The sequence below is a fragment of the Puntigrus tetrazona genome, chromosome 25 (genome assembly GCF_018831695.1).
Source record: "Puntigrus tetrazona isolate hp1 chromosome 25, ASM1883169v1, whole genome shotgun sequence".
NCBI lineage: Eukaryota > Metazoa > Chordata > Actinopteri > Cypriniformes > Cyprinidae > Puntigrus > Puntigrus tetrazona.
The window spans coordinates 8122453-8135037 of NC_056723.1; the positions used below are offsets into that span (position 1 = coordinate 8122453).

General features: G+C 37.6%; 3 protein-coding genes across 5 annotated transcripts; 1 reads left to right on the top strand and 2 right to left on the bottom strand.

The window, feature by feature from the left end:
- The first annotated feature begins 69 nt into the window (after positions 1–69).
- Positions 70–4702, top strand: ada2a (adenosine deaminase 2a). Its single transcript, XM_043228425.1, has 10 exons — positions 70–218; positions 1106–1439; positions 1952–2171; positions 2240–2450; positions 2538–2665; positions 2868–2958; positions 3039–3147; positions 3288–3445; positions 3544–3746; positions 3833–4702. Exons 2-10 carry the CDS (start codon positions 1139–1141, stop codon positions 3921–3923), a joined length of 1512 nt encoding a protein of 503 aa, XP_043084360.1. The 5' UTR covers positions 70–218; positions 1106–1138; the 3' UTR covers positions 3924–4702.
- On the bottom strand, positions 4110–7372 carry ribc2 (RIB43A domain with coiled-coils 2). 2 transcript variants are annotated; one of them, XM_043228427.1, is made up of 7 exons: positions 7168–7372; positions 7005–7086; positions 6402–6713; positions 6106–6224; positions 5776–6003; positions 5115–5281; positions 4110–4899 (listed from the first exon to the last, which is right to left on the bottom strand). In XM_043228427.1, exons 1-7 carry the CDS (start codon positions 7282–7284, stop codon positions 4821–4823), a joined length of 1104 nt encoding a protein of 367 aa, XP_043084362.1. In that variant the 5' UTR covers positions 7285–7372; the 3' UTR covers positions 4110–4820. The 2 variants fall into 2 exon arrangements, with proteins under 2 accessions (XP_043084362.1, XP_043084361.1); XM_043228426.1 differs by having other exon boundaries at positions 7005–7372.
- Positions 7373–7503: 131 nt separating this feature from the next.
- LOC122331008 (probable polypeptide N-acetylgalactosaminyltransferase 8) lies at positions 7504–12323 on the bottom strand. Of its 2 annotated transcripts, none has more exons than XM_043228423.1 (11): positions 12051–12323; positions 11755–11983; positions 10346–10512; positions 10012–10195; positions 9723–9920; positions 9088–9202; positions 8826–9011; positions 8559–8696; positions 8332–8427; positions 8087–8254; positions 7504–7981 (listed from the first exon to the last, which is right to left on the bottom strand). In XM_043228423.1, exons 1-11 carry the CDS (start codon positions 12223–12225, stop codon positions 7847–7849), a joined length of 1791 nt encoding a protein of 596 aa, XP_043084358.1. In that variant the 5' UTR covers positions 12226–12323; the 3' UTR covers positions 7504–7846. The 2 variants fall into 2 exon arrangements, with proteins under 2 accessions (XP_043084358.1, XP_043084359.1); XM_043228424.1 differs by lacking the exon at positions 12051–12323 and adding an exon at positions 10815–10908 and having other exon boundaries at positions 11755–11857.
- Positions 12324–12585: the final 262 nt, after the last annotated feature.

Here is a 12585-nt window from a genome sequence, read left to right on the forward strand (position 1 = left end):
TAATGTATTCTATAGTTTTAGAATTCGCTGATAAGTCTTTGTCCTCCGCGTGTCTTTTGTCCACGCGCACTGGCACACAGCTGAGCCAATGAGCTTCAAGAAGGGACATGACGTTCTGATGGCGTTCTGTTGTGGAAGTCGGTAGAAGTCGTTCAGGCTCGCGTCTTTTTATTGCCGGGTTGGTGTATCCTTAGAGACACGGTGGACTCTGTTTTCAGGTAAGACCTGTTCTACTTCTCATTGTGTCGTGGAATATTTATTTTGTGCGAGTTGATTTGAAATTTATTAGAGTAACGCGGTTTAATGCGTGCTTGGCAAAAGCTGTTTATAAGACAGTTATTCATTAGCAAATTCAGTCGAACGAAATTCGAAAGGCGTGTCGGGACGTTTTTGGTCGAACTGTACTAGCGTTATAAAGAAAACGTGACCGATAATAGTTTGAGTGCTGCTCGACGGGCCCCTGTGTCATGTGAGTTGTTTACAACTGATTGGGTCTGTAACAGATGGCCACATTCTTCTTGCAGGATAGGTACTTTAAATGTATTTATGTTTTACTTTTATACTTCGCTTATAGAAGCAGTTTTCAGCAGCTGGACAACTGGAGGTTGAAATGGTTGAAACTGGTGGTTAAAGGTTGAAACCGGTTTTAATTTAAATCTATGAGAAAGTTAAAAAAGAAGTGCAAGCAGTGGGCAAATCCCCTTTTCTGTTAATGCATTCATGCAAAACTAACAGCTGACTAATGTTCCGTTTTGTGAGTGTTTTAACAAAAATTGAATGTTATAATTACAAATGATTTACACAAAATATAGGTTTTTCTACATACGAGTGGACATGACTATTACAAATGAATCATGTTAGACCAGTGCATTTGCAAATAACATGTCTACAAACTTAGATTTAGCTGTGTTTACCTAAAAATTAATTGACCGACAACAAATGGACACCGTAACTAAAAACATTGACTTCTGACTTATTTATTTTTAAATGCCCTTTAGTATTAAAAGACTATCATATCGCTCACTGGATAATAAACAAACAAAAAAACTTTGTGCATCATTAAATAATTAACCAGCTACTTGTACTTATTTTTTTTTACCAAAAGCAAGAGGATCTCTGGTTGAATTACATCCCAGCCATGCTTTCAGTGTCAGTAAGAGACCTGATGCAGATGTGGATGCTGTTTCTGTGGTGTACATCATGCAACTGTGGACCAGATCCCAGGAAGCGGGAATCTCTGATAAGGCTGGAGGCGTCTAGACGGACAGGAGGCAACGTAACACTGAACGAGAGAGAAAAACTGCTTGACGAAAAGCTTCAGGAACTGAAGCGGTATGATATGGAAGCAAGACCGTTCCCACCGTCCATCCATTTCTTCAAGGCAAAACATGTCATTGATCAAAGTCCGGTCTTTAGTTTGCTTCAGAAGATGCCTAAAGGTGCAGTAATATAATCACACACACACATACATATAAAACAATCTCTAAAAAAAAATAATAAGCATGTTTTATTTAATATATATATATATATATTCATTCAAAAATGTTTTTATTAATTTAAATTGGTCAAAAATTACAATGAAGACAGTTACAATAATACAGTATTTTATTTCAAATAAATGCTAATCTTATACAAAAAAAGATTAGTTTCCACCAAAAATAATCAGGACAGCTTTTTTTAAACAATGATACAAATTTTCTCTTGAGCAGCAATTCAGCATATTACACTGAAAACTTCAGCTTTGATATCATAGGAATAAATTATTCTTAAATTTATTCATATTAAAAAGACATTTGAGTTTTGTTTTTTTACTGTATTTTCGATCAAATAAATGCAGCATATGAGCATAAGAAACAATCACACTAGAACTATATAATGTATACATGTACTATGAAAATTTAAACTCCACATAGGCTTAAAAACGATGATTTATCTGATCTCTTTTGTCCAGGTGCGGCTCTGCATGTTCATGACTTTGCTATGGTAAGCGTGGATTGGCTGGTGAAGAACGTGACCTACAGAGAGAACTGCTACGTGTGTTTCACAGACGAGCAGATCGTGCAGTTTATCTTCTCCTCTGGACAGCCTGCGTCTCGTCCACGCTGCTCCTCATGGATTTTGCTCAGATCCCTCAGGGAGAAGATTAAAAACAGCACTGATTTGGACAACAGGTATAACACACTGAATCTGAAACCGTAGGTGATGGATATTTGTCTCAAATATTCACTTCTATCCACAGTTTCATTCGAAATCTCACGCTCTTCACCGAGGACCCAGACAGAGCCTATCCTAGCCAAGATACTGTGTGGAAGAGATTTGAGCAGGCTTTCTTAGTGGCCTATGGGCTGGTCACTTATGCACCCGTGTTCAAAGACTACCTCTATGAAGGTCTCAGACAGTTTTATGAGGACAATATCATGTATGTGGAAATCAGGGCACTGCTGCCATTGGTATGAATTATTTTACCCTAAAAAAACAAAGAAATTCAGTTTAAAATTGTAAATACTAATATGTGCTTGTTTTTATTATAATTTAAGACATATGAGCTAGATGGCAGACTTAATAATAAGGACTGGAGCATGAGGGCCTGCCAAGACGTTGTGAAAAGATTTACAGCAAACTACCAAGATTTCTTTGGCGCTCGGGTGATTTTTACAGTCCACAGGTAAGAGAAAGAATGTGAATTTGAATGTAAATTATTATTGCGATGGCATTAGTCTTCAGAAATCATTCTAATATGCTGATTTTCTGCAAAAAAAAAAAAACTGTTGTGGTTTATATTTTTGTTAAAAACCATGACACATTATCTGATATATATTTGAAATACTTGATTTGAATTGACAGAATTAATTTCCCTTTTCTCTTAGGGGTATAAATGCAACTGAGGCGGTGAAGACAGTAGAGGAAGCGATGACTCTACAGAGGAACTTTCCAGATATCATGGCAGGCTTTGACTTTGTGAGTATATGATGAGCATATTGCTGAGATACACAATTCGTGAATAAACTTTGAAGAAAACATTTGCTTTATAACTCCAGGTTGGACAAGAAGACCTTGGAAGACCTCTATGGTACTTCAAGGACGCTTTGAGTCTACCTGAAGACAGGGGTGTTAACCTGCCCTACTTTTTCCACGCAGGAGAGACAGGTTTCTTTTGACATCTTGGTTCTTTCATCTGCTACAAAGCAGTGTAACTCAAAGTCGTCCTTTAGGCTCAAAAAGATTGAGTGCTTGTTCTTTTTTACTGTTGCTATAGTAACGTCGCTTATTCGCTTTTCCCCACACAGATTTGCAGGGAACAGATGTCGATCAGAACCTCATGGATGCTCTTCTATTCAACACCACACGTATAGGTCACGGCTTTGCTTTGGCACGTCATCCTGTAGTTAAAGAGATGTCTAGAAAGATGAATGTACCACTTGAAGTCTGTCCAATCTCAAATCAGGTATGACATGCTACACTATGCTACGCTTTTTGTTATATTTATGTTTCATTGTCCGAATAGCCACTTATTTGAAAATATTCATTATAACTGTTTGTCAGGTGTTGAAACTGGTCGCAGACCTGCGGGACCACCCAGTGGCGGTGCTGATGGCCGAGGGTCACCCTGTAGTGATCAGCTCTGATGATCCAGCTCTATTTGGGGCCACTGCTCTTTCACATGATTTCTATGAAGCCTTCATGGGCTTTGGAGGAATGAGCTTTAATTTAGGTACACTGAAAGAGCTGGTCATAAACTCCCTCAGGTAACTACAACCGTCATATTTTAGGATTTGTTTGTGAGTTTTTCGAGCATAAGTATAATCTACAATCTTTCACTCTTTTTTTCTAGGTACAGCTCATTGCCAAGTCAAAATAAGAAAAAGGCTATTGAGGTATTGCTGATAAAATGGGACAAGTTTGTTTCTGAAAGTTTACTGTAGACTCCTTCAACAGGTGGTCTCTAAATCAGGATGTTTTAAACATGCTCTAAGGGCATTTTTTACAAGATGTTTTCCCTTTTATGTTCGTCATATTGGTGAACATACTAGGGTGTGAATTCTGCAGTTTAGCTGTTACTTGATGTGAAAAACTGAATGTATGATCTTGAACTGGCCTGTGCTGCCATCTGGTGCCAAATCGGTGTACTTATTATCTTGACTTCCAACAAAACAAAATGGAGGACTCCAGTCCAGAGCCTGACCCTTCATACTGATGACAGCAGTTTTGTGAATGCTAATCAAGATTTTATATTTTTATATTTTTATGACAGCGAAGTCACACAACATGTAGGTGTTACCAAGTAGATTAAAATAAATTTAAAATAATTCAGTCGAGACAGCTGATAAAAACATTACAATAATCCACAATAAATCCAGTGAAGCAAAAACTGCATATTTATATATCACAAGTTTACAAGAGTTGTGTATTATAGTGATGTTTTTGTCAGCTGTTCAGACTCTCATTCATTTATTTACTGCAGAGGATCTACTGGTGAGCAAGTCATTTAATGCTAAACCGAGCCTGATCCAATGAAAGAACAAACTATTTTCAGGGGGTGTCCTATTTTTATTTAACCTTTTTAGGCTGACGTAAGTTACCTGATTCCAGTTGTTTATGAATATGCAACTTATTTTGTTTACAACATGAATGTTAAAAAAAAATCCATACGATGTTCACCATCTTTACTGACCCAATAAAAAGTGTGCAGCTTTCCAAAACACTTCGAGAGGAGTCCCCCTGTCTATTTAAAGCCAAGGCTTACTGTAAAATGATACGTTGCATTGTCCTCAGTTACTGAGCCCTGATGGTGTTCATCTTTCAGGTTCCCTCTGTAATGTTTATCTACTGCTGGTATTAAACTGGGAAAAATAGCGCTCGTCTGGAATATTTGTGTAAACATCCTGAAGATGTTTCTTCCTGTAAATATAAAGAGTGCTAGTTTTAGTTTGAGTAATTTTGATACCAAAATGCATTTCAGTTATAATATTTTAATTTAAGTATTTTAATCTTTTTTTTTTCAAATAATGAAATCACTTAAGAGTTTCAGTTAACAATAACACTGCTGTATAGTCCACTGACTTATTAGTAGGTGTGCTAATCATATATAATCAGCCAAACCCTATTTAACTCACTGAGCATCATGGGCCTGAGCCAGCTTTGCGTTGGTGTTGTCCATTGCCCTGCGCAGCTCCTTATTAATGCGTGCTTGCCGTCTTTCTAGCAGCAGCGCAGCACGGGCAGATGTCATGTGCTCTTGATGCTCCTGAAGCTCCTTTTCTCGTTGCTTCACGACAACACGCTGCACACAATTGTTTGGTTCTTATCACTAAATGAGTTCACTAAATAAAAATCTTGCCATTAATTACTTATCCTTTGTCGTTCCAAACCTGTAAAAGCTTCATTCATCTTTGGAGCACAATTTAAGATATTTTAGATGGAAAACAATTGACTGCTAATTCTTTATTAACTCTGTGAAGGCCCAGAAAAGTATAAAAGACATTGTCAAAATAGTCTAACTGTAAGTTTACAAAGCTACGAAAATGCTACAAAAATAACAACTTTATTCAACAATTAATCTCCGTAGCACCATTTTGGATAGTATCCGCTGGACGCAAACAAAGTGTTTTCGCAGTTTTGTAAAATTACAACTAATCCACTGCTGGGACATGACCTATTTTGACGATGTCTTTTATATATTTTATATTTTTTTAATTCAATGTTTTAAACATTTCAGAAGTGCCATTTATTGTTACTTACTAATAAATAAAACAAAGTACAAGTGTTGGGCCTTACCTTCTTATCTTCTGCTTGCTGCAGCTGGTATTGTGTGTACTGCTGGAGCTCCTTAGGACTCATTCCCTTGTAATACTCCCTGCGCAGGCGAGACAGACCCAGCACACTAATATTCTGCTCAGGGTTTTCCATCAGCAGGTCTCCATTTAGCTGGTTCAGGATGTCCGTCTGGTTGCTTTCCTCTTCTTCATGGTGCTCCTGTAGACGTCGATTAGCGATTTCTGCAGCCTGCGTTCAAGAAACAGCGAGGAACAACAGGAAAATGACGGCTAATTGAGCGTACTGAAAGTTCTTGGATTTAAAGCCTAACTTGTTGACTTAGTGTCTCACCAGAATGAGGTTAAAGTCTTTGGTGGCAATGGCTGCAGCCTTCTTGCTTTGTTCCTCCATCTTCTGCAATTCAAGAGCTTGGTCGTCTAGAGCCAGTCTGCTTTGATCATACTGGTGCACTATATAGTTTGTAAAAGAATAAAACATTGATAGTAGGTCTGGGAAATACAATGCATTCATTCACTATACTGTACCTTTTCAGAAAGAACATGGGCCCCAGTAGGCTTGGCCCCAAACATTCAAGACGGTTTTTGTGACTCGTATAGAAAGGCTTCCCGTTCATCCAAGGAACTCACTTTCTTGTTGTAACTGTTGTTTCGCTCGCTCTAGCTCGTCTTGCTGTTGTAGGGACCATGCTCTGAGCTGCTCCTGCTGCTTCCTCAGCCTGTCCTTCTGGGCCGGATCTTCTCCGGTAAGCCCCGGCAGTATCCGCACCCCTTCCTGCTTCCTCAGCAGCTCTGGATCGTTCAGATCAAACTCACGCCGACTGGCAGGTTGTTGAAAGTGTTGCCTGAAATGCACAATGGCTTCATTCAACAGACGCTCATCTTTCTTTTGCCGCTGCTCCAGCACGCAAGCCACACGATCACCGCACAGCAGCTCATCAGCTAAAAAAAAAAGAAAGGAAACGGGTTAAGTTCAATGCAAATGTGAATTGCGTTGGGTTTATTATTATTATTTGTTACTGTACGAGTAAATAATATAATGCTAATAATAATTCAGCTAAAATAAATCCTTACACTGCAAAGAATGCTTTTCAAGACTAATTTTTGTTGTTGTTTCCAGCCAAAATATCACAAAAATGACTTTTTGCTTAACCTATTGAAATATTATTTTGCTATTTAAATTTTAAAACTTAAATTTGGCTTTTTTTTCAGAAAACAGTATACAAAACTCACCATAGATTTTAAACTCATTCGCTTGGCGTTGGCCTTTCTCTCTTAGTTCTTTAACTTGGTGGTCGAGAGCATCTTTGTCAACCTGACCAAGAGAGAAATCAACAAATGAGCTCGCAGATGCAGTGTACGGCTGTATGAAGTAGTCTCCACCAAACAAACTCACTCCAATCGTGCGGACTTTATCACTGAAGATCCTCTCTCGGCGCTGCAGCTCCCTGTTTCTCCTCCTTTCGAGCTGAACAGCTGCAACTCGGTCTGACAGAAGCTCAACTTCGTTCATTGTGTATCGCCACTTTAATTTAGCCAGCTGTGTTTAATCGACTTACCGAAGGTCACAAAACCAGGGAAAACCGTAAACAAACACGTTGCTAAGAGACTGAAGATACTCGTTTGAAAATTGCGCCCTCTCGCTGTTGTTTTTCATGCTAGAGAATGGCTGAAATAAAATGCGCCACGCACACACCAGGCCTACATCTGAGTAATCAAACACTTTTCACAATTTTTGCGTTGATCCCGTTTTTATTATTGCCTTTGCGTGCTAAACTCCACTGAAAATGGAAGAATAGTATTTTAGAATAGTATTTTTTTTAATGATTATCTTGCGTTTGTATTTGTTATGCTGTGCACCGACATATATTGTGTAATATTGTTTTACTGTATTTGAGCAACATTTTGAAATGTTAGGCCTATGTATTTCAACATGACCTAAACATCAAATAAAAAAGAATTCAAAAAAAGAACACAATCAAATGCATATTTCCATTCACATACTTGTACACACGTTGTTACGTTTACTATATTATTTACTTTTACTTTATTTTCGCTTCTGTACAAATATCCTTTTAAAAGTCTTTGATAACATGTTGTATTGTCCATTTTTGCCCTGTGCATGTTTGCAAAATAAGACGGTAGTAGGAATCCTCCCCTTGTCCGATCTCAAGACATCGATTTGTGTTTCTGTTCCTTATCGCACTTCCCTAAAAATGCATTTAAAAATGTTTCTGTGGTTATACCAGTACCAAATAACACGCATTTGGAAATGCTTAGCAATGGGCTGTGAAATAGTGCAGGACTGTAGCTACCTGAGAAAAGTCCCAGTATATCCCCAGTCCTTTCTCCTTGGCATTTTTGCAGTCATGCAATGCTGGTGTATTTCCACTACCAGAATCCATTAGACAACGGTTCGAGTTATACGTGTGAGATTTGATGCCTCCGATGTAGATCTCTCCATTACGGTTGTAATAACAATGCTGTGAGAGACAGTCAAATGAAGAGTGCTTTTTGGATACGGTTACTTAAAGCAACGGTTCACACTCACATACAGTACCTGAGGGTCATAGTAATGACATTCATACAGAATAGGTACACTTCCAGGAACTTCACCTTGATCAATACAGTATTTTTCCTTGATGTTATTCTTCAGCTGCCATAAGAAATAAACAGCGGCATTTTAGATATACAAGTAGTTTAGATGGACCAACTAGCTAATAAACTTTATCTATATTATCTATATTTTAGAAGAAGACTTTGAGCAAGTATGAAATAATATCTTACCGCACCATAAGCAATTATGTCTTCCCAGCTGTTTAGGAGAGGATATACATTTTCCAGATACCATTTGAAGGGCTTACATTTAAGTTTCTCTCGTAACATTTTTCTTTCAGTTACATTGCCAATATCAATCCCATGATTCTAAGGGGGAAAAAAACAGTTGTTTTATCAACCAGGTCCAGGCTGATATGACAATAATCAGTGAAAAGACTGTTAATATTCAGCTTCCGCTTGTGCTAACCTTGAAACAATGTTTACTATTCCTCTCACCTGAAGAGGGAGATTCCAGGCAATATTCACATTTGATTTGTATTCATCCAGCCAGATTTCAGCCACTCTCAGGGCGTTTCGGAGCATGGGTTTGCTGAGATCTCGTGAATATGGCTTATGTTCTCTTTCAATGTGAGCGATCTTTGAACACGGCACCACTTCAATGCTCCCACCGCAGAGCCAGACCTGATGACAAATACTCATCAAATCATTTTCATGCAAATGCATTCTTTTGGTGCCACAGTGTTTATTAATGACTTACACGTATTGCAAGTTCAACATTTTCCCCGCCATAAATTGTCATCCCTTCATCCAAAACTCCAATTTCTCCCAGGAACTGGCGATCGGCAACAAGAATACCCATGATTGAGGGACTCCTAAGGATGCAAAAAATCCATCAAAGCTTCCATTGCAGTCTAGCTTATATATGAAATAAATTAAGGAAATAGTTTACACATTATGCAGCAGTTACAGTACTTCCTTTCCCAGCTTGATGACAAAAATGATCCATGAGTATGTTAAATTGTTGAGGAAAAAAAAACTGTTGTTTTAATAAATGTTGTATCATTCACTCAACCAATTCATTAAAAACACTGATTAAAGTTTAAAAAGAAAAATTATAAAATTTAAGCAACACTAATAATCAATGTACTGTTTACTGTACCGATTCATTCAAAAATACAGATTTAGTTCACACAACCGATTAGGCACTGATTCATTTAATATCATTTAACATCATTGTATTGGCTGGAGACGGATAAAGGTTGATTGTGTTTCGACTTGACTGAAAATGATTTTTAATTTTTAAAATTGCATGTGTCACATTCCAGAGGCATTTAAAACGAACAATAGGAAGTGAAGGTGATTATCATTAGTGAAAAAAGGTAGACTACTTACTTCCCTGGTACTGATGGATCGTTGTTGTTGTACCATTCTGGCCGGAAGGACTCATACATGCACCAGAGGTTCCAGTCGAACGCATGAGCAGATGCAATATACTCAATAACCTCCAGTGTGTCAAAACGCACATTGTCAAACACTGGAGACAGCACTACTGTCCTGTCTGCTTTGATTCTTGCAAGTAGTGGCTCTGCCCTAAAACAACAGTGCAGTTAAATGAATATTCATCAAAGATATTACTTACTCAACTAATTAATTTAATTACTAAGCCTGGGCTAATATTTACCATTCCAAATTAACTTCAATGTGCGCATCCAGAATGGCCACCACCTGACCTGTGGCCGCTTTCCAGCCTGAGATTCTTGCTTTAGCAAGCCCCATCTGCCTTTCATGTCTCACTTTCTTGATTAAGCCAGGTTTGTCTTTATTAAATACATCAATATATTTATCCAGAGCCAATTTCAGATCCTCTGCCAAGAAATTAAAAAGTGTGCACCGGAAAACAAATTGTTATATTGTTTATGCTTAACAACAACTGTTTAGTTTAATGAATTATAATATTAGGGGGGGGGAAGCATATCAAATCATTTAAAATTACAAATATTAAGGGCAAAACTAACCATTGGAGCTGTAGTCGTCTACCAGGATGATCTCCTTTAGCAGACGAGCAGGAGTTTTGTCAATGATGCTGCGGATTGCCCTTTTAATGACTGACAGAGCCTCATTAAAGTAGATCAGAATCACACTAATTGTTGGCAGGTCCTTAGGGTAGATCTTCACACTACATCTGTAATATAAATACAGCACCTTGTGAAACTATTCATACCCCTTCAGGTTTTTATTTATTTTTTTTTACATTTTCTTCACATCAATCTACACTCCATACACCATAACTGTACAGCAAAAAAAACAGGTTTTTAACATCTTAATTAAAAATTAAATAAAAAACTAAAATGATTCCATTGCATAAATATTCATACCCTTATCTTGAAATTTAGCTCAGGAGCATTCATATTGATGGTAGATTTTACTACACTTAGAGTGAAGTGAACTTGTGGCAAATAATGCGTATCAGAACAAAAAACATACATTACAGTGAATAGAAACTGCCTGAAGAACTGAGAAACAGGACTGAAACAACCAGGACTCTTCATTGATATAGCCTCCTGGTCAAACTGAGCAACTGATGGAGAAGGGCTTTGGTTAGAGGGGTGACCAAGAACCTGATGGTCACTCTAGTAGAGCTTCTTGATCATATGTGGAGATAAAAGAAATTTACAGAAGGACAAACATCACAACAGTACCAGTTTGGACTTTATGGCAGTGTGGTAAGACTTGATCCTCGGTTAAGACACATGAAAACACACTTTTTGCAAAAAAGCACCTCAAGCTCTGATACACAAGATTTTCTGGACTGATTAACCTCGATTCTAAGCATCATGTTTGAAGGAAGCCAGCTTTGCTCATGACCTGCAGAGTACAGTCCCAAAAGTAAAGTGTGCTGGTGTCTTTGTGTTTTTCAGTGGCAGGGACTGAGGGACTCATTAGAAATGAATGCTCAGTGCAGCAAAAAATAGAATTAGTTTTAAAGAGAAACCCAGTCCAGAGCATTCAGAAACTCAGACTGGGCAGAAGGTTCACCTTCCAACAGGACAATGACCCTAAGCGCGTAACAAGATTGGCTTATAGACAAATCTGTGAATGTCCTTAAGTGGCTCAGTCACAGCCTAGGATTGAACCCAATCAAATATTTCTAGAACATGTGCATCTGCCTCCATCGAACCTGACAGAGCTTGAGAGGTGAAGAGGAGAGGAGAATGGTGGCAAATAAATGACAAATTGCAGATGAGCAAAGCATGTTGCATCACAAAAAAAAAGACTTGAGACTGTAAAGATGATTTAGCTATATATTTAGCTTAGGGTATGAATACTTATGCAATGTACTTATATATATACAGTATATACCAAATTATACATTAAAATAGAAATATGTTCAACTATATTCAACTAACAGTTGTAAAGCAGTTACCTGATGTTTCGAGTATCAGGGATTGCTCTGTTCAATGGTAATCTGTTACTGAGGAACACATTGTATCCAAACTCCTGAAACTGCCTCTCTGCTTCCATCTGTTCCTTCTCTGTGAGTTCAGCTCCCCATGAACTGAAGAGAGGTGAATGTGGATACAGCTTCTTTGTTGTAAGTTTCTGTTCCACTACAGCCTCTTTGACCTCTTGATTTTTAACCTCTATTACTCTGGCTGAAAATGAAAGTTTAAGTGTTGAGATAATGAAGAAAAATTATTCTCAAATTATTCGCAAACTCACCTATTTTATGAACTTGATCTTCTATTCTCTTCAGTCTTCTGAGAACCTCCAAGTTTTCTGGCGTTTGTGACCTGTTGTCACTATTCATCACCGGTCTGATAAATGACATGTACAAGAGACTGTAGACTACGGCAGCAATAACTAACAAACACACAACTCTTGCAGCAATCTTCATTTTAAAATGTTTTTGTGGCCATGATTATTAAGAAAACAAAGACGATACTAGAATGCCTGTAAATAAAGCTGACTGCCAATAAAGGTGTACTTTGATTTACGGAAGACTCCTCAGATATGAGATATGGGAGTGGTTAAAGTATTCCTGATTTGGTCAAAGTCAAAGTTCCCATAAATCCTATTAGTGTTTAACACAAGAAGTTGTATTTATATGAACAATTTCAAGCAAGTTTTTTTTATTTAAATATATTTTATCTCCTACAATTTCCTATGACATCCAAAACATTTAGCATTACTCCATATTCTAATGTGCTAATTTAGTACTCACAAAACATTTATTATTATAAAACCTGAATACAAT

Coding starts and splice junctions, on each gene's coding strand:
- ada2a (XM_043228425.1), top strand. CDS start 1,139: ATGCTTTCAGTGTCAGTAAGAGACCTGATGCAGATGTGGATGCTGTTT. Junction 1,440..1,951: donor GCTTCAGAAGATGCCTAAAG/GTGCAGTAATAT, acceptor TCTTTTGTCCAG/GTGCGGCTCTGCATGTTCAT. Junction 2,172..2,239: donor AGCACTGATTTGGACAACAG/GTATAACACACT, acceptor TTCTATCCACAG/TTTCATTCGAAATCTCACGC.
- ribc2 (XM_043228426.1), bottom strand. CDS start 7,284: ATGAACGAAGTTGAGCTTCTGTCAGACCGAGTTGCAGCTGTTCAGCTC. Junction 6,225..6,401: donor ACAACAGTTACAACAAGAAA/GTGAGTTCCTTG, acceptor CAAACTATATAG/TGCACCAGTATGATCAAAGC. Junction 4,900..5,114: donor GCTCAGGCCCATGATGCTCA/GTGAGTTAAATA, acceptor TTATATTTACAG/GAAGAAACATCTTCAGGATG.
- LOC122331008 (XM_043228423.1), bottom strand. CDS start 12,225: ATGAAGATTGCTGCAAGAGTTGTGTGTTTGTTAGTTATTGCTGCCGTA. Junction 11,984..12,050: donor AGATCAAGTTCATAAAATAG/GTGAGTTTGCGA, acceptor TTTCATTTTCAG/CCAGAGTAATAGAGGTTAAA. Junction 10,513..11,754: donor CCTGATACTCGAAACATCAG/GTAACTGCTTTA, acceptor TTTATATTACAG/ATGTAGTGTGAAGATCTACC.